This window comes from Sciurus vulgaris (genome assembly GCF_902686455.1).
Source record: "Sciurus vulgaris genome assembly, chromosome: X".
Classification (NCBI taxonomy): domain Eukaryota; kingdom Metazoa; phylum Chordata; class Mammalia; order Rodentia; family Sciuridae; genus Sciurus; species Sciurus vulgaris.
The window spans coordinates 74,669,008-74,694,684 of record NC_136471.1 but is presented as its reverse complement, the minus strand read 5'-3'; the positions used below and the strand labels follow the sequence as shown (position 1 = coordinate 74,694,684).

The 25,677-nt window shown below is 40.3% G+C and overlaps 2 protein-coding genes and 1 pseudogene across 4 annotated transcripts in view; 2 read left to right on the top strand and 1 right to left on the bottom strand.

The window, feature by feature from the left end:
• Window positions 1-25,677, top strand: part of LOC306650790 (uncharacterized protein) — a 388,837-nt gene that overhangs the window by 307,585 nt on the left and 55,575 nt on the right. The window lies entirely within an intron of this gene.
• LOC306651116 (YTH domain-containing family protein 3-like) lies at window positions 1,015-8,325 on the top strand (annotated as a pseudogene). The gene is made up of 2 exons: window positions 1,015-1,214; window positions 5,333-8,325. The product of its transcript is annotated as a YTH domain-containing family protein 3-like (transcript).
• LOC306651918 (magnesium transporter NIPA2) lies at window positions 18,445-20,659 on the bottom strand. Its single transcript, XM_079124879.1, has one exon. It carries the CDS (start codon window positions 19,845-19,847, stop codon window positions 18,765-18,767), a length of 1,083 nt encoding a protein of 360 aa, XP_078981005.1. The 5' UTR covers window positions 19,848-20,659; the 3' UTR covers window positions 18,445-18,764.

The following is a 25,677-nucleotide window of genomic DNA, read 5'->3' as shown; positions in this document are numbered from 1 at the left end:
AAGGTGCCCTTCAATAGATGAATAAGGAAAATATGGCATGAGAGACATAGAGAAAGAGAGAGTTGTATTCAGCAATATAATGAAATTCTGTCATTTGCTGGTACGTGGATGGAACTAGAGAACATTATACTAAGAGAAAGAAGTCAGTCACAGAAAGTCAAGAGTCAGATGTTTCTCTCCCATGTTGAAGCTAGAGAGAGAGAAAAAATAAATTAAAAACGGGAATCCCAGGAAAAAATAGAACGGAGATCACTAGCGTAGAAGCTGGGGACCAAAGGGGAGAGAGGAGGGGAGGAGAGGGGGAAGAATTTGGGTATGAGTTTGATCCAATTACACTAAGGGCATGTTTGAATATATCACAATACATTCCGAATTCGTATATAACTGGAATACACGATTTAAACATTTAAAAAAATTAATAAATAGAAAAAAGACTAATAGAGTAGAGGAAAGTGATCAGGGCCAGGAGGAAAAGAGGGAACACTGGGGATTGAAGCGAAGAAAAGGATGTTATGTGCATTTATGAATATGTCCAAATGAACCTCACTATTACCCACGATTATGTGTAACTATAATGCACTAACCATAAAACTTGCACACATGTATGTATTTATACACAAACACACACAGAAACTGCACAACTCCGAACACTTTGTCCTGCTGTATACTACAAAGGGCTATTGATAATAATTCTCACCATTAAGAGACTAATCTGTTTTTGAAAAGAGAAAGAAAAAGGAAGATGAGGTACACCACCTAAAAAACATGAGTTTCTAAAGGAACGCCACTTTTTTTAAACGCGAAGGGCGGGGTAGGAGCCAAGTGGCGCACTTGACTGGTGTCTTACTGCCACCTAACGTCCAAAGTTTCAGGCAGCGAAGAAAAAAGTTCAGGATGACGTTCCCTTTCCACCCGATTTCCGCTGTTTCCACCCGACGTAACGCAACGAAGTAAACGGACAAGTTAAACGGGGAGACTCGAGCGACTGCTGTCCAACCAGGAGCCCCTCCACCTATGTGGGGGTGCCCGGAAGTCCGTTTGCGATTGCGGAAATGGTCTCGTCAAGTCCGACCCGGAAGCCATAGCAATAGCGGCAGGAAGTTCCTGCTGTTCAAGGGCAGCGGAGCCGCAGTGGCAGGGCGGTGGCTGCTGTGCCGTGTGGACGTGTGCTATGAGCATCGTGCGGGGTTCGGAGTGCTTCTCCAAACTCGCGCGTGAGCCGTGAGCGGTTTTCTGCTCTTCGCGGTAGCGGACTTCACTGCGCGGAATAGAGCGACAAGGAGGAAGGCCTTAATCCTGTGCCCTCAGTGTCATCTTGAGGGATAAGGCGAGGTGGACGTGCTCAGTCCACGTGGCCACGCGTATTAGCCCTCTACGGAGTTCTCCTGGCAGTGCTGTTTTGTGCCTTGCAGCTGCTTGGCGGGAAGTTCTCCCGTTTTATCAGTGGGTTTCACCCAGGGGCTGGGTGCTTGAGTGGGGGAAAGAGAAAGCTTGCTATCCTGGAGCCTCGTCTAAGGGTATTATCCACCCAGCTGTCCACACATCCCTTGGGTCATGAAACGCATTCAGAGAACACTCTGGAATGTAGCAGACCTGGAGACCTAGACTTCAAGTACCCAGGGCCCAGTTCTCGGGGACCATTCATTCCAATGGGTGGAGACTAAACAGTAAGCAAATTATCCACGCCATTTGTCATTTCAGCTAGTGAGAAAGTACAGTAGGAAAATGAAACCGGCTGATATTGAGAATGCAATGTGGTGCACGTGTCTCCATTTGGACTAGGTGTTGAGATTCCGTTTCTTGGAGAAGTGACAGTTGAAGGCATGATTAATGATCCTGCTTGGCTTTGATGACCTTAATGAGAGCACAGGCTTCTTCCTGATTTTACATCGTCTCCTGCCTTACCATCAGAGACTTACTTTACCACAAAGTATTGATAAGTTTGCTGATCCATTACCTGCATGCTCCTAGACTCTCAAAACTAACATGAGAACAGAAACTTCAAAGTAAAAGAGCTTAGTGGAATGGGAAGTGCCAGTATTAGAGCCTTGACAACAAAAGCTGCTAGTTAGGACTTAGAGGATATAGGTTAAAGTCCTCTTTCCATTGAATTTCAGAGAGTCCAGAGGCTGGACAAGCCTGGTTCTCTTGCTCTTTGTGACCTACATTCCCTTTTGGCCTTATTTCCCTAAGGGGCCTGGGATCTTTGCCTTTCAGATTAAGTTACTATGGGACTTTGCCATCACTGAAGGGAGTGTGTCAGAGACAGACTTCTAGTACTATCTGTGGAAAGCGAGTGGAATTTTAATTGTGGTTAAGAGTTTGATATGTATGGATGGGCCCCAGTGGAGCAAACCTGTAATCCCAGCAGCTCAGGAGGCTGAGGCAGGAGGATTGCAAGTTCAAAGCCAGCCTCAGCAATGGAGCGAGGCCCTGTCTCAAAATAAGACAAAAAAAAAAAAGTTCTGGGGATTGGCTCAGTGTTCAAGTGTCTCTGGATGCAATCCCTTCTACCCCACCCCACCCCCTAAGAATGTTTGTTATTGGTCTACAGTACAGTACGTACTAAGCTGTCACAATACTTCAAAGGTTTGGCAACAACTGACCAGAACTGATTTTTTTAATCTTTGGCATGAGCACTCTACCAGTGAGCTATTCCCCCAGTCCTTTTTTATTTTGAGACTGGTCTGGCTAAGTTGCTTAGGGCCTCAATATAATGCCAAGGCTGTCCTGGAACTTTTGATGTTCCTGCCTCAGCCTCCTGAGTTTCTGGAACTGTGGTTTTTTTCAGGAATTCCATGGCTCTGGGTAAAGGTGAATCTATGATGGCAACAGCATCATAATTCGAGTAAAATAAATTATAAGTACATATTGGGTTGCGGGCAGCAAGATCTTCTCAGTCAACCGTGGTCTGGAGGAAGGCAAAGAGTTTAAAAGCTAAACTCCCATTACTAGATCTGTTTCTTTTCAGGCATGGAATGCATGGTGAAGGGAAACCTAAAATCTAGGGACCCTGAAAGGGCTGCCACTTGAAGATTTAGGAAAGTCTGAGTCAATATCCAGGGATCTTTGACCAAATGACTTGAGAAGATTGGGTGTGAGGCAAAAGAAGTGTAAGTAGACAAGGCAGGATGAATGGCCTGAATAGGTGAGAAAGGGTGTGGGCAGGAGGTACGTGGGTTGGTGGGTTGCTATAGTATAAGGTAGAGCATGGAGAGAGTTCTTCATGCCCTGTTACAGGCCCCACCCTATTTGCCTTACATTGGAATATCAAGGTCACTCAAAGGGTTAAGTCACCAGGACTTAACAGTGGCAAGTCCTGGCTCGTTCATGTTAGATGGTGGGTTCCACTTGACTATGACTTCCAATTCCTTTTCTACACTCAGCACCTGCCTCTTCTCCAAATACAGGCTATGAAAGGATTTGTCCTTTTTGTGCTGAATGAGATTTCGGATTATCCATTACTTTGCATATAATTTATCTACCTTACTATATTCCCGAATCCACTATAGTGATGGGAAGGAGGTGGTTAAAGGAAGACAAAATATCTGCCATGGTATCTTTTGATATGTGCCAATAATTGCCTACATCCATTCTGGATATACCACTTGCTGGCTTCCTCTATATTCCCTCATTTCATCATCACAGTGACATGGGAACACTGATACTTCAACTATGTCCATTCTAGATATGAGAAAGCTAACTGAGATAGTTGAAGCAGCTTAACTGGAATTCAATGAAAACGGCCATAGTTTCAGGCAGCTTCATCTCTAGCCCAATGTGGTTCTCAAAGCAGTGGCCGCAGCATCACCTGGGAGCTCCTGGATAGTGCAAAGCCTAGATACTGAATCAGAAACTGTGATTCACATGATTCTAGACATACTCAAGTTTGAGAACCACTGCAATTGCCAGTGTTCTGGCTCTTACCCACCACAAGAGCTGAACTTTCCAGAAACTTAGACATGCTTTCATATCACATGCACAGTGTGATGAACATTGGTCTCTGGACTGTACTTTAGTTGTCAAGGCTCTGTTCTGTACTGTGCTTTTTGGTGTCTTAGGTGAATACAAATGTTGATGCAGTAAAGCATTAGACTGTTCAAGGTCCTGATTTCTGAGAGCAGGCAGGCTATAGCATTCTTAGTTGCCCTCACTCTATCCTTTTCATGTACTTTCCTGAAACCAGGTGAGATATCCCATTTTCCTTCCTGCTGAACATCATTCAGGAAATGCTTAGCTCTCTCAGAAAGAGCCGGGACAGGCAATCTTAGAGGTAATGTCTGCTATAGTGAGATGAGGCGTGTTACTTGAGCAAGTGAAGCAGCAACAATCACCTGAGACACCTTAAAATAAATTTCAGAAGTATTGGGAGTGCTTTATTCAGAATGAAAAGGCTGCATGATCTTACCACCAAACTACTGACTAATACAGCTGATATGACTCTGTCATCTGTACGTACTTGGATAAAACTTGAGGATGTTTCCTTAAGTGAAGTAAGCCAGGCACAGAAAGACAAGACTTGCTTGATTTCACTTATAACATGGAATTTCAGAGTTGTTGAACTCATAGAAGTAGGGAATAGGGAGATGGTTACAGGAAGCTGGGATTTGGGGCAAATGGTGAGGAATAGGGAGATACTTGTCATATGGCATAGTTTCAGTTTGATGAGGACTGAGTTTTACTGATGTGATACACAGAATGGTGACTAGTTAGTGATAATTTGTTGTCTTTTAGATTTTTCATGAATCTATTTTTAATATTTTCATCAAAAAATTATGTCATGATATATGTGTTCATTAGCTTAACTTAAGCATTCCACATTGTGTGTGCATATGAAAATATTGCATCATGCTCCAGAAGTATATACCATTATTATTTTTCACAAATATGGAAACTCTCTGGCCTCTTTGTATCCCCCCACCCCCTAAAATGTGAAACTGAGCTCTGAGTACCACAGTCCTTTCTTGTGACAGGGTAGAGGCAAAATGGGGCTATTGTCATCTCCCTGGATTCTGAATTCCTGTCCATGCAGGCTCATCACAAGGCTTACTTATACCTGCTCTTTTAATTAGGAACCACATTGGGAATTGTGCACTTAATTAGAAGAAAAATTTTGGGTCCCTTAAGAAGGCCACATTTACCTATCTCAATTTTTCTGCTCAAACCACTATCAGCCTAAGTTGGTCAATACTCAGAACTTTAATTAATTAATTAAGGTTCTTGGGGTGAATGTTGAGAAGTTGCTGAGGCTGGCCTTGAGCTTGTGATCCTACTGCTTCACTCTTTCAAGTCATTGTAATTAAAGGCCTTTGCCACCATGCCTGTCAATAAGTTTAAACTTTCTAATTCAACCGCCACCATTGGTGCAAAGCCAACTGCCTCAGCAGCAGCCTCAGCCACCACAACCACAGCAGCAACAAGGACCTCAGCCACAGGCCCAGCCACACCAAGTGCAGCCTCAGCCACTGCAGCTGCAGAATCACTGGGTAGCTCCTCGGAATAGGGGAGCGGGCTTCAGCCAGAACAATGGAGTGCGCATTGAAAACTTTGGTTTAGGTGTTGTACCTGTCAGCGCTTCACCTTCTAGCATAGAAGTGCATCCAGTACTGGAAAAGCTAAAGGCCATAAACAACTATAATCCCTAAGACTTTGATTGGAACCTGAAGAATGGATGTGTATTTATAATTAAAAGCTACTCTGAGGATGACATACATCGTTCCATTAAGTACTCTATCTGGTGTAGTACTGAGCATGGTAATAAGTGTTTGGATGCAGCCTACCATTCCCTGAATGGGAAAGGCCCACTCTATTTACTCTTTAGCATGAATGGCAGTGGACATTTTTGTGGAGTGGCTGAAATGAAGTCTGTTGTGGACTATAATGCATATGCTGGTGTCTGGTCTCAGGATAAATGGAAGGGCAAATTTGAAGTTAAATGGATCTTTGTGAAAGATGTTCCCAATAACCAGTTACGGCACATTCGCTTAGAAAACAATGACAACAAACCAGTAACCAATTCAAGGGACACTCAAGAGGTACCCCTAGAAAAAGCTAAGCAAGTGCTTAAAATAATTGCTACTTTCAAGCATACCACCTCAATCTTTGATGACGTTGCACATTATGAAAAGCGTCAAGAAGAGGAGGAAGCCATGTGTAGGGAGAGAAATAGAAACAAACAATAACCATATGAAGATGTCCTATTAAAATTACAACACTAATGATGTAGACTCTGGAAATGCCTAATAAGTCAAAGAAAACGTTATTAAAGCTTTTTTTCTGCTTAAGGTGACATCTTTGAACACTTTAACACAAAATTGACTCTTCTTGTAATGGTTTTCATCAGCGCATCTGCCCTTATACTCTCACCAAACACACTTGAGAACTGTAACTTCGTCAAGCACTTTCTGTCCTGAAGCTTTTACCAGTATCTGCTGTCTTTTGTAATTATGCATCCCAGCTAAGGCACAGAAGACTGAATGAATGCAAGGATTCATTAGCTCTTTGAATTTGTTAAATACTAACAGTTAACCATTAGAAGTGGTTCAATGATGTTTAAGAGTCACACTGCTTCAACTTTTTCTTTGTTGTAGTTTTTAAATTGTCAATTTTTAGCTATTTCAACAGATTAAAAGCAAAATAATCGTGCCATATTTAGTCCTGGAGTTCAAGTCTGAACGTTTATGTGAAAAATTATTGTAGAAACTTTTAATATGGCATAGCAACCTTAAGCTCTATTTTAGCCAAATGAAACATAATCTGAAATTACATTAGAACATTTCCCTTGTCTTCAAACTGTTTGGTGTAACAGAATATTGATATGCAGCTTGGTGGATTTCACCAGTTAATCCACATTCTTTCCCCCTCCTTCCCTCAATTATATGTATACTGAGAAATGTGCATTTGTCTGAGGAATTATTTTGTTTGCTACCAGTTAACGAATCTCAAAATTTTGAGTAAATGTACCTCAGTCTAATCAGACTTTTTATGACCTTTTTAACTACGTTTAAAATCCTTAATTCCTATTTCTGGGTGTTTGCGAGCCTGATTGCTATCATGAAGTAAAAATTTATTATTCTAGATATTCACTAGCTAAATAAACATAGTTCTTGTTTAGCAAGCATATACTGTTCCTCAACTCTTTTCTCCAGCTTTTGCAGTGTCCTGGCATCCTTAAAATACTTTGAGAATATGGCCTTGATCCATGAATTAAATCAGTATCTAAGTGAATGTGTTGATGTTTTATTGATCAGATCTATATGTGGGAATACAGCATATATCTGGGTATTCTTATAGTTATCTTTTTAACATCTTATTTTTTTCATTAATTACATATCAACATTAATTTTATATCTTGAAACAAATTGATTTTGTATAATTGAATGTGTCAAGCATCTGTATTAACTGATTTGATGGCATAAGGTTATGCAAATAATGTTCTGCCCCTTATATTACTGTTCCAAAAGGAGAAGGCTATGTAGAATGATATGTAAAGGGTGAAAATAGCAATACAGTAGATTTGAATACCTCGATGTTTTGCATTACTCCATTTATGTTTACATCATGTTTAGAAATGTTTTCATTTACTATGATCTTTGGTCACTTCAACTCAAAAGCCTAATGACATATTTCTTTGAGGGTTTCATTTATATATTTTTTTGTACAATGTTTTCTTAAATTGTACAAATACTGTTTTTTTTTTCACTCAAATACAGTATTTGTAGATAACTGTAGCTACTTCACAGTTCTTGGGTAGTCCCAGTGTAGTTATATCAATGTTTACTGAAGGGAAAATCAAAATGTTAATGGTATATTTAAAAATAAAGACTCTCTTAAAGGAAAATTGCACCTATTTTACCTTTTCGAGACTAAGCCATGAAATCTTGTAACATGTCTCTTTAACTATTTACAATAAAAATTGGCATTTGGGTATAGTCACCACAGCAATGTTCTGTATCTCCAAGATTATATAGATAAGGCATGCCAAAGATGATTGTTCTCATACTGGAGGTTCTATTGGAGAGAACTGTAAAAGAGTGACCTTGTAGAAAGGATCTGAGTCCTCCCCCTGAGGTTCTCTTTTTATTGGTGCTTTATTAGCAACTCTCGATATTTTTATAAAACTAGTTACATTATAAATGGATTCAAACTTGTTTAATTTATATTAGGTTTCTATTAAGAAATGTCCTGGAAACACCCAGCATGCAGACTGATTGCAATAGACTCAGACATTGTCAAGTGTTGTTTAGAGTCTATGCATGGTGAGGAGTACATCCCAGTGCATTTAATGTGGATTCCTAATCTTAAGTGAAATGGGTGCAGCATTCCTTTGGGGAAAAAAATCTTATCAATTGGTAAAAAAAATAAAAAATAAAAATAAAAATAATAATAATAATAATAATAATAATTTTAAGCTTTCACAAATTATAGATTGTTTTACCTGAAAGTGTTTTCAGGAAATTGAGTGACCATGGGGGGTGAAGTTTTTTGCTTAATATCATGAAGAGAGTTAGTGACTGAGCACGGATTGGAGGCAAATTTCCTGATGCCCAGGTCATAGCCCCTTAAGGCCTCAAAGGGGTCAATCTCAGGAGACTATTCTGTAGCCCTTGTCTTTCAGGTCAGAGGTCACCAGAGGTAACACAAGTCCCCAAAGCCCAAACTGGCATATATTTCCCTCCTGACCCCACACCTTCCCCATATGTTTCACATGACTGCCTGTCTTCGTGAAAGCCAATCATGGGAGAGTTTCAGGGTGCATTAATAAAGGCCTAAAGTCTCCTAGGAAACATATGTCTTTGATAGAAACACTACCACCAGACAATTAAAAACTGAGTACGTCATATGTCCCTAGAATTTGTAGGTATCTTCAAGATTTTCTGTCTTATGGGAATGTTAGGGTAAACTGGTGCAAATAGTCCCGAGAGACACAGCTCTGAGTTCAAGCCAATTTTATTGACAGAGTCTGTCAGGCTGCCCCTCTGCAAGGAGTAGCAGCCTGCAGGAAAAACTTCTAAACTATATAGTCATGTACACTGGAGTAGTTAAAAAATAACTGGTCTGGTCCTGTGACTTATTTGACGTCTTTGCTGTGCTTCTAATAGCCAGACTGTGGAACCAACCTAGATGCCCTTCAATTGATGAGTGGATAAAGAAACTATGGTTGGGACTCTTTTGGTGTGGGCCTACTGGGAAGGTTATACCTGGGCAGGTGCTGTTTTTCCAAATAGAGTTACTTTGGCCTAAAGACCTAACAGGAGTATAAATTTTCAAAAGTTTCTAATTATCTTCTGTATTTTAGTAGTGTCAATCATGATAGTTCCTTTTTCATCACAGATTTTTATAAAGCTGAGTTTTCTCTTTCTCTTCCTTAGTGTAGCTAAGGGTTTATCAATTTATTTTTCCAAAGAATCAACTTTTTGTTTTGTCAATTTTCTTAAGTGTGTCTTTTGTTTCAATTTCATTGATTTTAGCTCCGATTTTAATTATTTCCTGTCTTCTACTGCTTTTGGTTTTGAATTGTTCTTTTTCTAAGCTTTGACATGTAATGTTAGATCATTTATTCCTTGACTTTTCATTTTTTTAATGAATGTGCTCAGTGCAATGAACTTTCTTTTTAGCACTGGCTTCATAGTTTCCCAGAGATTTTGATATGTTGTATCACCATTCTCATTTACTCCTAAGTATTTTTTTTTTTGTAGGTGAAAGCATCTAGTGGAGCTGATTTTATTAGAAAGCCACTGGTAATGATAACAATATTTTATATTGATTTTCAGAGTACTCCCATGTCCATTTTCTTATCTAAGTCTCACAAAAAAGATATCATTTTTAAAATTTTTATTCATTCTAGTTAATTACATGTGACAGCAGAATGCATTTTGATTCCTTGTACACAAATGGAGCACACCTTTTCATTTCTCTTGTTGTACATAATGTAGAGTCAATACCATTTGTGCAATCATACATGTACCTAGGATAATGATGTCCATCTCATTCCACCATCTTTCTCACCCCCATACCCCTTCTCCCCTCCTTACTTCCTTCTGCACAATCCAAAGTTACTCCATTCTTCCCTTGCCCCACCTCCATTATGGATCAGCATTCACATATCAGAGAAATCATTTGGCCTTTGGTTTTATGGGGGATTGACTTATTTCTCTTAGCATGATATTCTCCAACTCCATCCATTTACCTATAAATACTATAATTTCATTCTTCTTTAAGGCTGAGTAATATTCTTTTGTGTACAAGTTTGATGGTATCTCCAGTCCAGTAGGTGCCAGACTGGTTGGATGGGTGAGCCAACAGTAAAATGCCCTCACACCCTCTTCCAGTCTTTTCACCCATTGTAGCCAGTCCTTTCAGTCCTTGTGAACTTTAGCACTCACTGAGCTGGAGAGATCCTGGTTTTCTCCAGTTTCTCCTACCTGTGCCTCTCCCCTCCCCCTGAACTACCCCTGTTCTCTGGCTTTCCACAGGCTTGCTAGATGCAGACTGTCCCATGCAAACCCAGCTGTAGTCTGATGGACCTGGGCCTCAGCTTCCCCAGGCCCTGCCTTGCTGCAGTCCCAAGATCTCAATGCCCATTCAACTTGTAGAGAGACCACCAGGGATGCGTTCACACAAAGAAGTGACCCTGCAAATAGGCCGCCAGATGGCAGCCACTAGCACATCCAGCAGAAAGACCTCAGATACCCCAATATATCTCCAGGCCCTGGCACATGTCCCCAGACTGAGGCGGCCGTGCTGCAAGATGGTGGCAGTGGTGGCAGCAAACCTGCAGGCCCTGGTAGGTGTCCCAGGATGGCGGTGGCCATGTAACCAAACCTGTGGGTACTGTGACAATGGACTTCCAGGCAGCAGTGGGCAGTGGGTAGTGGGTGATCTGCTGGTGGTCTTCAGGCACTCTGGAGGGAACTGGCCTGCACAGGTAAGCTTATTAAGAAATTGCTCCTGTACAGAATTGAGAATAGGCAGTGGAAATGTTATTACAAGTACAGTGAAATCAGGTGATTATAAGAAAGGTGATGATTAATTGATTTGCTAATACTAAGGGAATAATTTCGTCAGGTAAAGCAGTTGGGACCCTGTTGTCTTTAGTCAGAGTCATGGGCCCCACTCAGATTTAGGGAGTACTCTCCATGATTCCAGGAGTGTGGTTCCTTCGGAGCATAGCAAGTATAATTAGCCTTGGAATCGCAGTGCCCTGGTGCTTTAATCATTTCCATCCTGCTTGAAAATTTATGCAAATAAGTGCAGAAACAAAATTAACAGTATAGTTATAACTAGTAACCCAGCTACATGTGTATAAAAGTATTTAAAATGGTTCAGGGAGGAAATTCCTTCAGCTAAACTGCCCCAGACTTCTTCATTATTAAGAGTAGATGCTTTTGCGTGGGCCATGGCCAGAACCTGAGATTGTAGTTTTAACACATCTAAAGAGGCATTATGAAAAGGATTTAGTCCCATTAGGTGATTGTGTACATTCTGCCATTGAATCTTGGTATCATTGTATGAAACTCCAGTAACACAAAATTGGGTAATATTATAATGACATATTTGTTATAATGTTATATATAATGACATATTTTATAATGACATATTTACAATGGATCTCTGAGCCCATTCTATGTCCTGTACTTGTTCACCTAGCCATATAACAGAATCTTTTAATTGTTTAATTTCACTTAAAATTTCCTGAACATATGTACTTGAGTTTGCCAAGTCTCAGTAAAATTTTTGAAATTGTCAAAGGAAATGAGTTGTTGGTGCCTGCTGGTATAATGACACCACTGCAGTAGATGCAGAGGTGATTATCCCAGCCATGATAACAATGTCAGCTATTAGCTCTCAGATAAAACATTTAGCACATTTACAGGGAGCCAGGTGGCTACTGGCCTTTTGGGAAACATAACAGTTTGTCCTGAACTTTATCATATAAGCTGATTGGCACGTTGTTGTAACATACAATTTGTAGGCTTCACATTTAATATGATACATATTTTGTGAGGTATTATATTTACTTGAATATGTCCAGACAATAAAACATAGGTATTTAATACACATGCTATGAGATAACCTTGTCTCTTACCACCCCTCTTTGGTTTATGTAGAAATAGCAATCTTCCTTGATTGGTCTTGCAGGACAGCAGATGTCAGGGAGTCCAATTGAGTTTGTAAAGTCAGTACCAAATCAGTGACCTGTTGGATATCTGCGATAACCTGTGATATTTTTATAGTGAATAGAGTTTCCTAGCCCTGCTGCTCCTGTGTTAGTACTGCTAATGTTTTCTGTTAACATTTTTAGCCCTATGAGTAAGGTAATAATTGGGGGGCGGTTTCTACATCTGGTGTGTGATGTTATTGGACTGGGTAGGCTTTCCTTGTGGGGTAAAGTGTCAGTTTGAGGGGTAATTTTTGTAGGCAGGGATAAATATGAGTCTCCCAAGTGAAAAAAAAGCTTCAGAATTCAGGGGCATCAGGGCTGTGGGAGTGACTCAAGTGTAGGTCTTAAGTTCCATTAAAGGAACTATTGTCTTTCTTTTTAAACCCATTTATGGCTGTATTTTGGTTATAATTGTTTTTGCTAGGTGTTCAAGATCAATCTGGTCAAATTGACCTTGTTTCTATCTGCAGTTAAGAGTCAGCTAAGTTTCCACAGGGGTCATGCTTGGAGAACTTGAGAGCAACTTTTCAGATCTTTTAGTGTCATCTGCTATGTAGGATCTTCTTTTTTTTTTTTTTTTTTTTTTTGAGACAGTTTTTAACTTTATTTTTGCATAAAAAGTGGCAAAATCCTTCTATGTTTTACAATATCACCTTTAAGCAGATCAGGCTCTCTATAATTCCTTCCAAAAAGTAGGATCTCCTTGATGAGGTGGTTTCCCTTGGAAGCATCAGGGATGTCTCCCTTCTCCAATGATCCTCCTCTTTGCAGCAGGTGCACTGATTTTCCTTCTATTCTCCAGTGGTCTCATTAATCTCCCTGATTGGGAGATCATGTGGCCTAGAGTTGCAAAGCTCCTTAGAGAAGCTCTCCCATTCCCTGGGTTCAGGCTGACTCAGAGGGCAAGAGTCAAATACTGGTTTTCTTGGCACTTTTGTTTTAATCTTGATCTTAAACATCCAGCAAGGCAGTCTCACCAGTATTAAAGTAAGAGTACTGGGCTTTAACTTTAATGTGCATAACCTTACTGTCATTTACCATTTTATTTATTTGGGTTCTGTATTAGTACTGGAAGTTACCATTATATACTATCTGTCCTGTAGGTGATGGCTTATTATCTCAAGTTAACTTAGGTTGTGTGTTCTTGCAGAGGCAAAATATTAACAGGTAACACTTTTACAAAATGAAATTAGCAAGAGTAAAAATATATTCAGCTTACATAATAGCTATCTTGAATTTTGACTGAGTTATACATTATATCCCCTATTGGAGATTATAACAATAATGAATCTTTTGAATACAACTTGAAGCCTGGCCTACTTTGGAGCCATTCTAACATGCAGTGAGGTGGGAGGCAGAGCCTTATCTCAGGTAACATGGGACTTTTCACAAATCTTAGGTAAAATGTTCTGGTTCTGAAGCTGATCTTTGCCTCTTTCTTAAATGTCATTTTACAAAGTTTACATATATTGTTTCCTGAGTCTATATGAACATTAGTTAACATAATACAACATTATATTGAAAACATGAGTCAAAGAAAGGCTGAGAGAGTGTTTAACTTTCCTTTTGTGTGGAAAAGTGGCAAAATGCTTTCATGTTTCTTGATATTAACCTTTAAACAGATCAGGCTCTCATTATCTTTTACATTTACATTTTTATCCTAGTGTAGAAGATAACATAAGGTTCAAGCCCAGTTACAGAATATTAAATGACATAAGTAAATCTCCAATAAAATTCACTATTCTTATAAGTTTAAAATTACTATTACAGACAAATTCAGTTTGGAGAATAGCAGCTTGATAAGAATGTTCTTTTAAATTTTCTGCTTTGTATACCTAGAAGATATGAACAAATACTGATGTTTATATATTAATTAAGTTCAGCTTTTAAAGGAAAATTTAGACTCTGTAATGTAGCATAATACTAGAAAATAACTGTTGCTATGCTCCCAGTTTTACACCAATCCCAATTCCTTCAAAATTAGTCACTTAAAGAATAAAACTTAGTAGACACAATGGTAGAAGTAAATTAATGTTTTTAAAAGTTCTTGTCAGTTTAACATATGGTAAACCTTATTTTTTTTATCAGTACATTAGTGTTTGACCTTAGGGGAAAATCTTAAATAGCTTTAACTGATTGACTCACATACATATAACCAACTTAGTTACTTACAAACTTGTTGAAATTTGTCCTTTACTTACACACAGACTGTTGTAGCACTTATTTAGACCCTCCTGTATTTCATCACACAGACTTTCTTACCCAGAGACATTTTCTTTTTCCTTCTACTAAATATATTTCCATACCTAGAACCTTCTATTTTCCCTTTTCCATCTGTTGACCCCTCTTTTTCTTCATATTTTGAAATAACCCTTATGAAATTTCTGAATTTAAATAAATTACCCCATTTTAATAAGAAGAAATACTTTATGTTATTTACAGTACTCTAATTGAAACAGTTGAAACTTTTGGACCCCTTGTATATAGAATCACATCTGTTTGTTTACCAATTTATGAAAACACAATGTTCAAGTATATCACCCCATGGATGTTCAAGTATATCACCCCATGGAATTCATGAAGTTAAGAGTACCTTGTTATATTTGTTAGCATTTTAACTTTGTAAATTAATCAGATGTTTCTAACAAACACATTTATGAGGATTAATCCCATGTATGTCAAATCTAATTTGTTTATTAACTAGAAGAATCAAGGTATCAGACAAGTGTATTAGACAGCATTCATCTCTTCCTTCTTGAAGAAAAATCCTAGAAATAATGGATTTATATCTTTACATTGTCATCTATGTACTCAGTGTAAATTGAACCTTTTAAACTGTGTGAATTAAAGGTGCTTGGATCCATTTTTAAAATTTTAATTTATGAGCACTCATTATCTATATGCCAGTTTTGATATCATATGCATGATATATGGATACATGTACATATATAGACATTCAACACAATATACACATAACACAAAAGCAAAGGCCTTGTAGCTTTTTGCAGGCAAATCTCCATTGCAACATTAGAGATGTTTAAAAAAAAAACTCTAGAGTTGAATAAAAATAGAACTGATCAGAAAAACATTAACATAGGTATGTAGGATCAAAATTGTGAGCTCAAAAAATACAGCATTTCTTTTTTTCTTTTCTTTTTTTCCTTTTGTGGTGCTGGAGATTGAACCCAGTGCCTTGTGCATGCGAGGCAAAGTACTCTATCAACTGAGCTATATCCCCAGGACTTGACAATCTATAATGGGGGGGTAGCAGGGGGAAGAGAAGAATGAAGGAACTTTGGATGGTGTAGAGGAAAATGGGGTGGGAGGGGGTGAGGGAAGGAAAGACAGTAGAATGAGACAGACAGTATTACCCTATGTATAGGTATGATTACATGAATGGTGTGAATCTACATTGTATACAACCATAGAAATGAAAAGTTGTACCCCATTTGTGTACAATGAATCAAAATGCAGTCTGTAAAAATAAAAAAGATTTTAATAAAAAAATAGGATTTAAGAAAAATAAAACAGGAGTTCTAGAAGAAAAAATGATAATGGCCATCAATTATTTTAGTAAAATAGCATGGGAGAGTGAGAAAGAGAGAGAAAAGCAGGAGGGGGGGGAGAGAGGGAGAGGGAGAGAGAGAGAGAGAGAGAAAGTCTTAAAACCATTATTTTGTGTTGTATCCCAGGAGAAGTTTAAAATGGACACTTTTTTCCTTTAGTCTCACGTTGGTCCCTCCCTGGGCCTGCTAGCTATTGCAGTTTACATTCCAATGTAGGCTTTAGCAAGGTCTAGGCCAGGGAACTTGCTGCCTAGGGTTTTTTTAACCCTTTCCCCCTGGTTGGTAATCAGGTCACGTTTGGAGAAAATTATGAAACATTATCTCCCTCTACTTTTGAGAAATGGGGCTGCTATATCATACTCCTTACTGAGTCATGCCACTGGCTGTTGGGCTGGATAGGGTTATTTTTTCTCTCTCTCAGTGACAAGCATGTTAAATTTTTACACAATAGGTAAGTTGAGGGTAGGGACTTGAAATAAGGCTTTTTACATGACTTTAGGTTGGGACCTCACTCCATTTGCCATTTTGCAATAAATGATTTTTTAATTTTTGGAGAAGTTCTTGATCAAATGTTCCATATTTGGGCCATTTGTGAGGTTATCTAATTTGTACCATGGCCAAATTCGAGTGGTGAGCTTAATGATGCATTTGATTTTGAGGTCAGTTTGGGAGGAAAGGGTCTTAATATTACTAATGAGACAAACCAAAGGGGAGTCCCATGGAATTGACTGATTGATTCCCATGTTGGGGAGGGGTGAATAGGGTGTCAGATTGAAACCAGAGTCCCCTGGATTTTTTCTGTTACCAAACTGGACAGTGCCACCAGAAATGGGGGAATGTCTTCACACCAATTTCAATGGTGGGAGGACCCCCTGGGTCCCATGGGCCAAAAGACATGGGTCTCAGGGTAGGGCACCTATCTGCTAGGGACCAGATGACAATGGTGGGGAGACCCCCCCCCCCAGGGTCCAATGTGCCAAAAAGCATGAGTCTCAGGGCAGGGTGCGCATCTGCTAGAGACCGAATGGACAGAAGGAGGGACAGGTGGAGTTTTGCCTCTCTGAAGAATTTAAAGGCTGTTCTTGGATGCAGGAACAAAATGGCAAAAGGGGTCTCTGATCTGGAGGTCTGCATGGTATTGGGAAGGAGGGAGTGGGGTACCAAGGGTGTGGGAAGGGGTTCAGAAAGAGGATGCCTCCAGCACCAATAAAGGGCTTTATAAAAATCCTTGCATCATCCACGTAGTACAGGCCGTGAAAACCTAGCCCAGGGTGGGGTCAGTTACAGGTGGCATACCAGCAGCCATTCAGTCAAAGTGGACTTGGAGGGTGTGGAGGGTCTCTTTCTGTAGGGTGGGGAGGGAGGTGGGGGGAGCAGTATGGGGATTCAGCCATAGGTGCATGAGCCTGGCTGGGGATTCCCCCAACCTCAGAGATCCTTGGGGGTGCTGGACACATCAACAGTCACTTCCCAGGTCCCAGTAGTTGTTTAACTTAACTTCAGGGGAAGAGGAATGGGTTTCAGGGAGATGGGGAAGGGCACATGTTGCCTTACACCCATTTCTCAGTCAGGAAACCAAAATGTAAGTGCAAAAGGACGGGAAGCAGACCTCAACGGATTCAGAGAAGACTTTATTCCTTTGTAGACTCAGACACCATTGGCGCCTATTTTCCAGATGGGAAAATGGCCAAAGTTACAGAGGGATTTTGGTTTTATAGGGTACAATGATGTAATCATTGGAAGCTGTGTACATGCAGTTTTGACCCATCACGGGCTAGTTATACAGGTTAAAACTTTAATTTAGGAGGGTAGTTGTAAAAAAGTAGAAACTCATTGTTGTCTGGGGAGGTAAGAGTCCAGATCCCGAGGGATGAGTATTCAAATCTTGCCCATTGCTTTTCTTTCTCTGGGATCCATTGTTTCCAAGAGTTTCAATATTTGCTGTGCCTCCATTTAGTACTAATTTGCCATGGGGGAAGGTCAAAGTTTAGGGCCCAGCATTCAGTATTTGCCCCTTTCCTTTAGGGCCCATTGTTATTAGGAAAGGGTGCACTGGGACAGGTTTAACGTTTGGCTAATTTCCCCTCCCTCCACTGAGCCACATTGTCCCTGTTTTTCTTGGGGAGCTGCCTTGTAGGAATATTATTTTCCATAACCCTTTAGTATCTCTGTTTTTTTTTTTTTTGTATTTGTTAAGAATAGTTGCTGTGTGGCATATGTGTCTATTTTAGAGAAGAATCCATGTGCTGCTGAGAAGAAAGTGTATTTGTTCATTAATGTATGAAATATTCTGTATATGTCTGTTAAGTCTAAATTATTCATTGTATTCTTTAGTTCTATAATTTTTTTTGTTTGTTTTTTGTTTTTTGTTTTTGCAGTGCTGGGCATTGACCCAGGGCCTTGTACTTGCAAGGCAGGCACTCTACCAACTAAGCTATATCCTCAGTCCTATAGTTTCTTTATTTAGATTTTTTTTTGGAAGATCTATCCAGTAGTGAGAGAGGTATATTGAAGTCACCCAATATTATTGTGTTGTGGTCTATTTGTTTTTTTTTTTTTTTTTTTTTTTTTTTTTTTTTTTTTTTTTTTTATAGGTAAGGTAAATCAGAAGATAATGTATTGGGATACTTTTGTTCTTGTTTACAATCAAAAAGCCTTATATGATTAGGGATTGACGGGAGTGGGAATGACAAATGTACATTTCAGACCTTCATCACCAATGAAAAAATAAAGCATTTTTATAGACTTAAAACTTGTCATTAGTGCATTTAGATTTTGAAGAAAGAATCAAAATGTAAAATACCTCTACAATAATACAATGTTAATAGAAATTGGCCACATACTGAGGCCATTTTAGTGAGCTACCATTGTTTAAATATAAGAAAAGTAACTTCTTGGTTCAAATTAGTGAAAACTTAAAAAAGATTGTCTTTAGAGAACATTATTTGAGGACAATGCTTTTTCAGACAGATTCTGATATTCAAAATCACTTTATAACATAATTATGAATTAACCTTTAAATTGCATCTTTCTTTTTAAAAAGCCGTCAGATTTCCATTTCTCCGGGAGATATTCTCACCAGTGTGTTGTTCAATTCCACAGGATAAGCTTTCTTCATTATTATTAAGAACTTCATACATAGTAGAGAGATTGCCATTCATTGCTTTATCATCTTTTCGAAAAGACACAGGCAGACTTGCTAGACTAAAGCTGACGTCTTTAAAGGCATGCAATAAGAATATCCCCACAATGATTGTGAAGAAGCCACTCAGAGTCCCAATGATATCATCAGCAGGCATATCTTGCCACTCCTTAAAAAGAATAGCTGAACAAGTTAAAACTGAGGTTGTAAAGAAAACGTAATATATTGGTGTCACGATGGAAGTGTTGAATATGTCCAGGGCTCGGTTTAGGTAATTGATCTGTGTGCTCACACAGACTACGAGGCTCAGCAGCAGAATCCAGGCCAGGGGATGCCGCAGCACAGGCTTTCCAGCCAACAGTTCTTTGATGGCGATGCCCAAGCCCTTCACACAAGAGACTGAAAATGCTCCAATCACAGAGCAGATTGTTATGTATACAAGAATATTTGTCTGTCCGTGGCGAGGTCCCACCACAAAGATTAATATCAAGGACACAATGACCACAAGTGTTGCAAATACTACAAAACCTGGATCACCTAACTTGTGTGACATTTCATTTAAGGTCTCAATCTCCTCTTCCTTTGGAGCATGGATGACCATAACTGTAGACCCTAGAATGCTTAGCAAACATCCAATTTTCCCATGAAGATTAAGTCTTTCATTTAGAAAGTATGAAGACAGAATGGCACTTACGAGGACGCTGAGAGCTCCCAGTGGCGTCACTAGTGTGGCTGGTGCAAAGGCATATGCAGCAAAGTTGGCCACCTCGCCTGCCCCCATTGACAGCAGTCCAGCCCACCACAACCATTCTTTAAGATATGCATGGCCACCTTGACCTGCTCTCATGGAGCCTTTTCTGGCAAGTCGCAGAAGGCCTTTTTTTTTCAAAATGAAACTCCCTCCTATGAAAATGCTGGAGGTCATAGCCAATCCCAAACCAATATAGAAATCATATTTTCCACGCCCTGGGCTCATTTCGTTTGTCACTTAAGAAGCTCCTGTGAATCACATTGATCACAGAACAGAGAAACTGCTGGTACTGAGGCAGGGGATGCAGTCTTCACATAGTTTGAAAATAGGACATCAATGTGAATGCCCTGAAAGAAATGAGTTGCTTTGCTATTCTCAGATCTGGTTATGCTCTGCTTCCGCTCCCTGTAACTGAAGGTCAGTCAGAGCTGGGAGAGCATGTAAGTTTAATATGGTCTCTCTTTGGAAAACCAGGGATGATTTATTCATTCTCATTTCCTCGTAAATACAACCCTTTATTCCCATTTAAAGTTTTAAACTTTACTGGCAGAGTACTTCAGCCAAGGCAAACCTACTCGAAAGAACTTATTGCCACCGCCAAGGCCAAGGAGCCAGATTTCCGTGGGATTGAATGGCAATCCCATTTGCGAGGAACTTCCTCACGGCGGATTACTAGGAGAGCCGCTTCCATCTCAGAACACGCATGAAAGAAAGTCGCCCCTGAGGGGCTGTTCCCTGACCTAAGACCGGCAGGCTGGCCCGCAAATCAGCCCCTTCGCGCTTGCCTCAAAGGAAGGAGCAGCAACCTCACCCCAGCCGGCTCGCGGGCCGCGCGACTTCCCCTCGGCGATTCGGCCCCAGGAACCTTGGCTCACACCCCCACACAGGCCGCTCCCTCCAGCGCTCGCGTGGCCACCGTCGCCGTCCAGTGGGAAGTGCGAGCATCCGGGGCTGCTGCAGTGCAAGCCGCCTCCTCCATACGGGCGCTGAGATAAACCTACCCAGGACGACCTCCAGCCCCGCCGCGGCCGGGACCGAGGGCCCTGTTGTGGTCTATTTGATTCTTGAATTTGAGAAGGGTTTGTTTGACGTACATACATGCTCCATTCTTGGGGGCATAAATATTTACAATTGTTATGTCTTACTGATGTATAATTCCCTTAAACAGTAGGAAATGTCCTTCTTTGTCCCTTCTGATTAACTTTGGTTTGAAGTCCACTTTATCTCATAGGAGGATGGAAAGCCCTGCTTATTTATGCAATCCATATGAGTGATATGTTTTTTTCCCATCCTTGCACCTTTACTCTGAGGATGTCTTTGCCTATCAAGCGAGCCTCTTGGAGACAGCATATTGTTGGGTCTTGTTTTGTAATGTAGTCTGCCAGTCTATGTCTTTTGATTGATGAGTTTAGGCCATTAATGTTCAAGGTTATTATTGAGAAGTGATTTATATCCCTGATCATTTTGATTTATTTCTAGTTTTTAATTTGACTTAGTTTCCCTTTAGTGTAGTTCCTCCCTTTGCTGGTTTTCATGTTTTTTTTTTTTTTTTTCCCATTATTCTCATGTGTTGGGGGCTGTGCCATGTGGGCTGTGCCGGGATGCCACCTGGCAGCCAGCTGGAGGTTGCTTTGATCATATAGACAATGAGGAGGTTAATTAACATAAGCACACTCAGGTGATTTGTCATTGGCCGTATTCAATTAAGTCCACGCACACAACGTGTGCACAGGTGTTCCCGAGTGCTCCTGCTCAGGCCTGCTTGTTTTGACCTTTGCTGTGATGGGGCAGCTGGCTCCTCGCCTGATCTCAACTGGCGTGGCCCCGCCCTCCGCCTCCTGGAGGGACTATAAGCGGGCAGTAGGCAGAAGGCAAGAAGCAGCAGTAAGGAGCAGCAGCTAGCAGAAAGAAGAAGCAGCAGTAAGCAGAAGCAGCTAGCGGAGAGAAGAAGCAGCTAGAAGAAGCAGCTAGCCCTCAGATAGATAGCACCTAGTTCACAGGATGCAGGACGCACCTTCAAGAAGCAGCAGAACTTTAAGAAGCACTAGATCTCTGATAAGCGTAGAAGCCTCTCTTTCTCTAAAACTTTCTCTAAGCAAAGTTTCTCTTCCTCTAAGCAAAGTCTCTCTTCCTGATAAACAAAGTTTCTTTTCCTCTAAGCAAAGCCTATCTTTCTCTCAAAGTCTCTCTTCCTCTATAAATTAGTGAATATAGGAAAAGTCGTTTATTTTCAGGCCCCTCTGATAAATACCCACGCAGTTGTTGCCGCAGGCAGCGACCCTCATGGAATATTTTGTTGAGAATGTTCTGTAGTGCAGAACATTCTACTTGTGAATTCTTTTAACTTTTTTTTTTTTTTATCATGGAAGGTTTTTATTTCATCTTCAAATCTGAAGGTTAATTTTACTGGATATAAAATTCTTGGTTGGCATTCATTTACTTTCAGGGCTTGAAATATACTATTCCAGGACCTCCTGGCCTTGAGGGTCTGGGATGAGAAATCAGCTGAGATCCAAATTGGTTTCCCCGTATAAGTAATTTGCTATTGTAGTCTAGTGGCCTTTAAAATTCTGTCCTTGTTCTGTATGTTAGTCATTCTCATTTAATATGCCTTGTTGTGGGCTTGCTGTAATTTTGTACATTTGGGTTTCTGTAAACTCTTGAAGTTGAATTTCCATTTCTTTCTTTAGGTTTGGGAAATTTTGTGATATTATGTCATTGAAAAGATTTTGCATTTCTTTGGTTTGTATCTCCTTCATCTATCCTGATAATTCTTAAATTTGGTCTTTTCATGTTATCCCATAATTCTTGGAAGTTCTGTTCATGGTTTCTTACTATATTCTCTGCGTGGTCATTTGGGGAGGGAAAAAGAATTCATTCCATTAAATGGCATTTTCCTATAGTTCTCCATTTCAAGAAAGGTTAATAAAAAAGTTTGTAGGCATAAAGTTTTGTTTTCTGCCTCATTATTTCACAAACTGTGTTCAACAGCTTGAACCCTTGCCAGTATATTGGACTAGCAATAATTGTTAAGGCAAGCTCCCTAGAGCTGTGATTCCTCTAGTGGAATGTGTATCAAGAAGCACAGGGCATGAATTCTAACTGTGAGTGAAAATAATACTCAATGGTTTTGCTGCCAGGATGTAACCGGAAATACAGGAAAATAGTGGAGGTCAGTCCTGCACTGTGAGGCAGGGTTATATTTTCCTTCTAAATTGTGTTTTTTGAGTTCTCAACACACACTCAGCATCATGATATTCACTTAAAGAACAAGAAAAGAAAGCAAGACCTTGAGGGAGACTTGGGACTGAGTGTGTGTGTGTGTGTGGGGGGGGGGGGGGTTATGTGTGAATAGCAAGTAGATTCCTAATCAAAGAAACATTTTTATGTTACTCTTCTATCATATTAGTACAGAGGTTGAAGAAAAAAAGTGGGAGTTGAGAAAGTGGCCTAGAGGAGCTCTGTTTTCTTAGAGAAGGAAAATTCACTTTGGAATACACTTTTTTTCAAAGCGGAGGAGGGGGGAATGCGCGGAGCAAGGCCTATCTCTGGTCTCATACTGCCACCAAATGGCTGAAGTTTCTCTGCACTAAAAATGGAGTCTGCCGGGAACTTCACTAAAAGTTTCCATTGCTGCATTATTGATGGATGTGATCCTTAGAGGGTGTCCGAGGACTAACGTATTCCCCCTCCTCACTCTGATTCCTCCCAGTAAAGTAAGTTATCGCTGAGAACAGAAGAAGCCCTTCACGAAATAAACTCAGGCACGAGTTGGAGAAGCATGGCAAATCCCACACGACCCTGATAAAATACCTCCACACTGCCCAGCAGCCACCGCCCTCCAGCCTCTAGAACCGCAGCCCTCCAAAGCAGGAACTTTCTGCCTGGTTGCTAAGACTACCTTAGGTGTCGGACTTCAGAAGACTGCAGACGCACATTAGCAAATGGACTTCCGGGCACCCCTACTGGCTACGTGGAGGTGCCCCTGGTCAAAAAGCTGTCACTTTATCCTTCCCATTTATGTTGCAATGGTTTCTCAGTGGGTTGCTTTGAGTATAAAAAATAGATATTAGACAGAAAGGGAACGCCAGCGTAAATTTTTTTCTTTGTCCAATAAAACTTTCGCCATTAGGTGGCAGTAAGACACCATGGATGGGCACCACTCCGCTCCTTCCCCGCCTTTCTCAATGTGAAAAAAGAGAATACCGCCTTGCAAATTCCTTTTTAGACTAAAAAACAGCTCTTCAAGACCAGGCTTCCAAGTCCCACATTTCCTTAACTTCATTCTCTGTGCCAGTATCTTGCACAGAAAAGTAACAGAAAAATGTTTTTAATGTGAGTTTATATGATTACAAGCCAACATGTACATTTTCATGTGCATTTTTTTTTTTTTTTTTTTTTAAAGCCATAGGGCCAAGTCTCCCTCTAGGAGACTTTTAACTGCTTCTTGTATTGTTGTTCATCAAATGAATCTCATGATTCAGAGTTATGTAACTGTTGAGAAGGCAGAAAATATAAATTAGAAGGTAAATTGTGCTCCAACTCACTATGCTGGATCCACAACCACAGGTTATTTTCTTGTATTTCCTTTTACATCCTGGGAGCATAACCACTGAGTATTTTTATTCATAGTTGAAATTCTTGCCCAGATCTCCGGGTGCTTCCTCATACACACTCCACTTTTCACAGCCCTGAGGGTGAAAGAATGGACATTTTTATAAGCTATCTGTTTTATCTCAACTCCCTAAGATCTCCCTCCCAGTGACGGGAACAAAGCCCTTAAAGCTGTTCTAGGAATCAGCCCCAAACAGGGAGTAAAAGGGTAAATTGAGCCAGATAGCCAGATAGTGCTCAAACAGAAACTATTGACCAGAATCTACGCCCTGTTGTAAAACATTGTGAAACATGTTGTATGTTATCAGCAAACCCAGACCCCCTTTGAAATTTCCCAGCAGCTTTGTTCCCCTTTTCCCTTTCATGTGCGACCCCTCCCGATGTGTGGTCTCTGCCTTTATAAACCTGCAAGATTTTCTGGTAGGGACTCAACTCCTCGAGTTGGGTCCCAGCGCGCTGGAATAAACACCTCTTGCGGTTTGCATCAAGTGACGCCTCCTGCGGTTGATTGGGGTTGCCCTCGATCCATGGGACAGAGTTGGGGTTTCCTTTTTGGGGGCCTTACAAGGGGCTTGACTTAACTCTCAATTCACTGGTAGTTTGGGATACTGGCAAGCTTTTAAGGCTTGTTGAAAACAGGTTGTGCAATAAGGAAACATAAAAACAAAGAATTATGCTCAGAAATATTTTTATTTTCTTCAAATGGAAAATAGGGAAATGCCTTTTAATGGGGAAAATTGGTCAATATCTGGGTCTATGTCCATGTGGACAGGATACAATGAGATGTATTGTTGCTGAAAGCTCAGTCCTTGTTGCCAATGCCAATCCGATAAGGAGGACTTTTGAGAAAAAGGGGAGAAAAAAAGGATTATTGCTTTGCTAGTGAAGGAGAAACACTGGAAAATCCTGTCCCAGAGGCTGTGATTCTTCCTCAGCAGGGACAGGGGGCTTTTAAAGAGGTGACTACATTCCACACGTCCTTTGTTGGAGTTGCAATTCAATTGTTAATTTGGAAGATAATCATTTCTGAGATCTTCTGATACCATCCCCAAAGTCTGGATTACTTGTTCCTATGTATACTCAAGGAGAGGTAAATCTGCCTGCGATTAGGGAGGGCAAGAGATTAGCCAGGAGTAGGGAGAAAAGAAGAGAAAGAAACATGTCCATTTTAAAAATAAGTTACAGCAACATCAGCAAGGGCTACATTCAAAGCATAAAGTGGACCACTGTTACAGTATCATGAGGTCTACTAACAAAGACTCCTTGAGCACACTTTGCTCCATGTTCCCTGAGTGTGTATGTATTAGGCCTACAACTTGGTCTGACTTTAGCATGAACCACAGTAATAAGTTTTGAGAAAATTTCCCTGTGGAGAGCAACCTATGCCTTGTTCTGAGTTACTCCATGATGTACATAAAGTAGTTTTCAGACTATGCTTAAT

Excerpts from the sequence above, each read along its gene's own strand:
- LOC306651918 (XM_079124879.1), bottom strand. The coding sequence starts at position 19,847 with ATGAGCCCAGGGCGTGGAAAATATGATTTCTATATTGGTTTGGGATTG.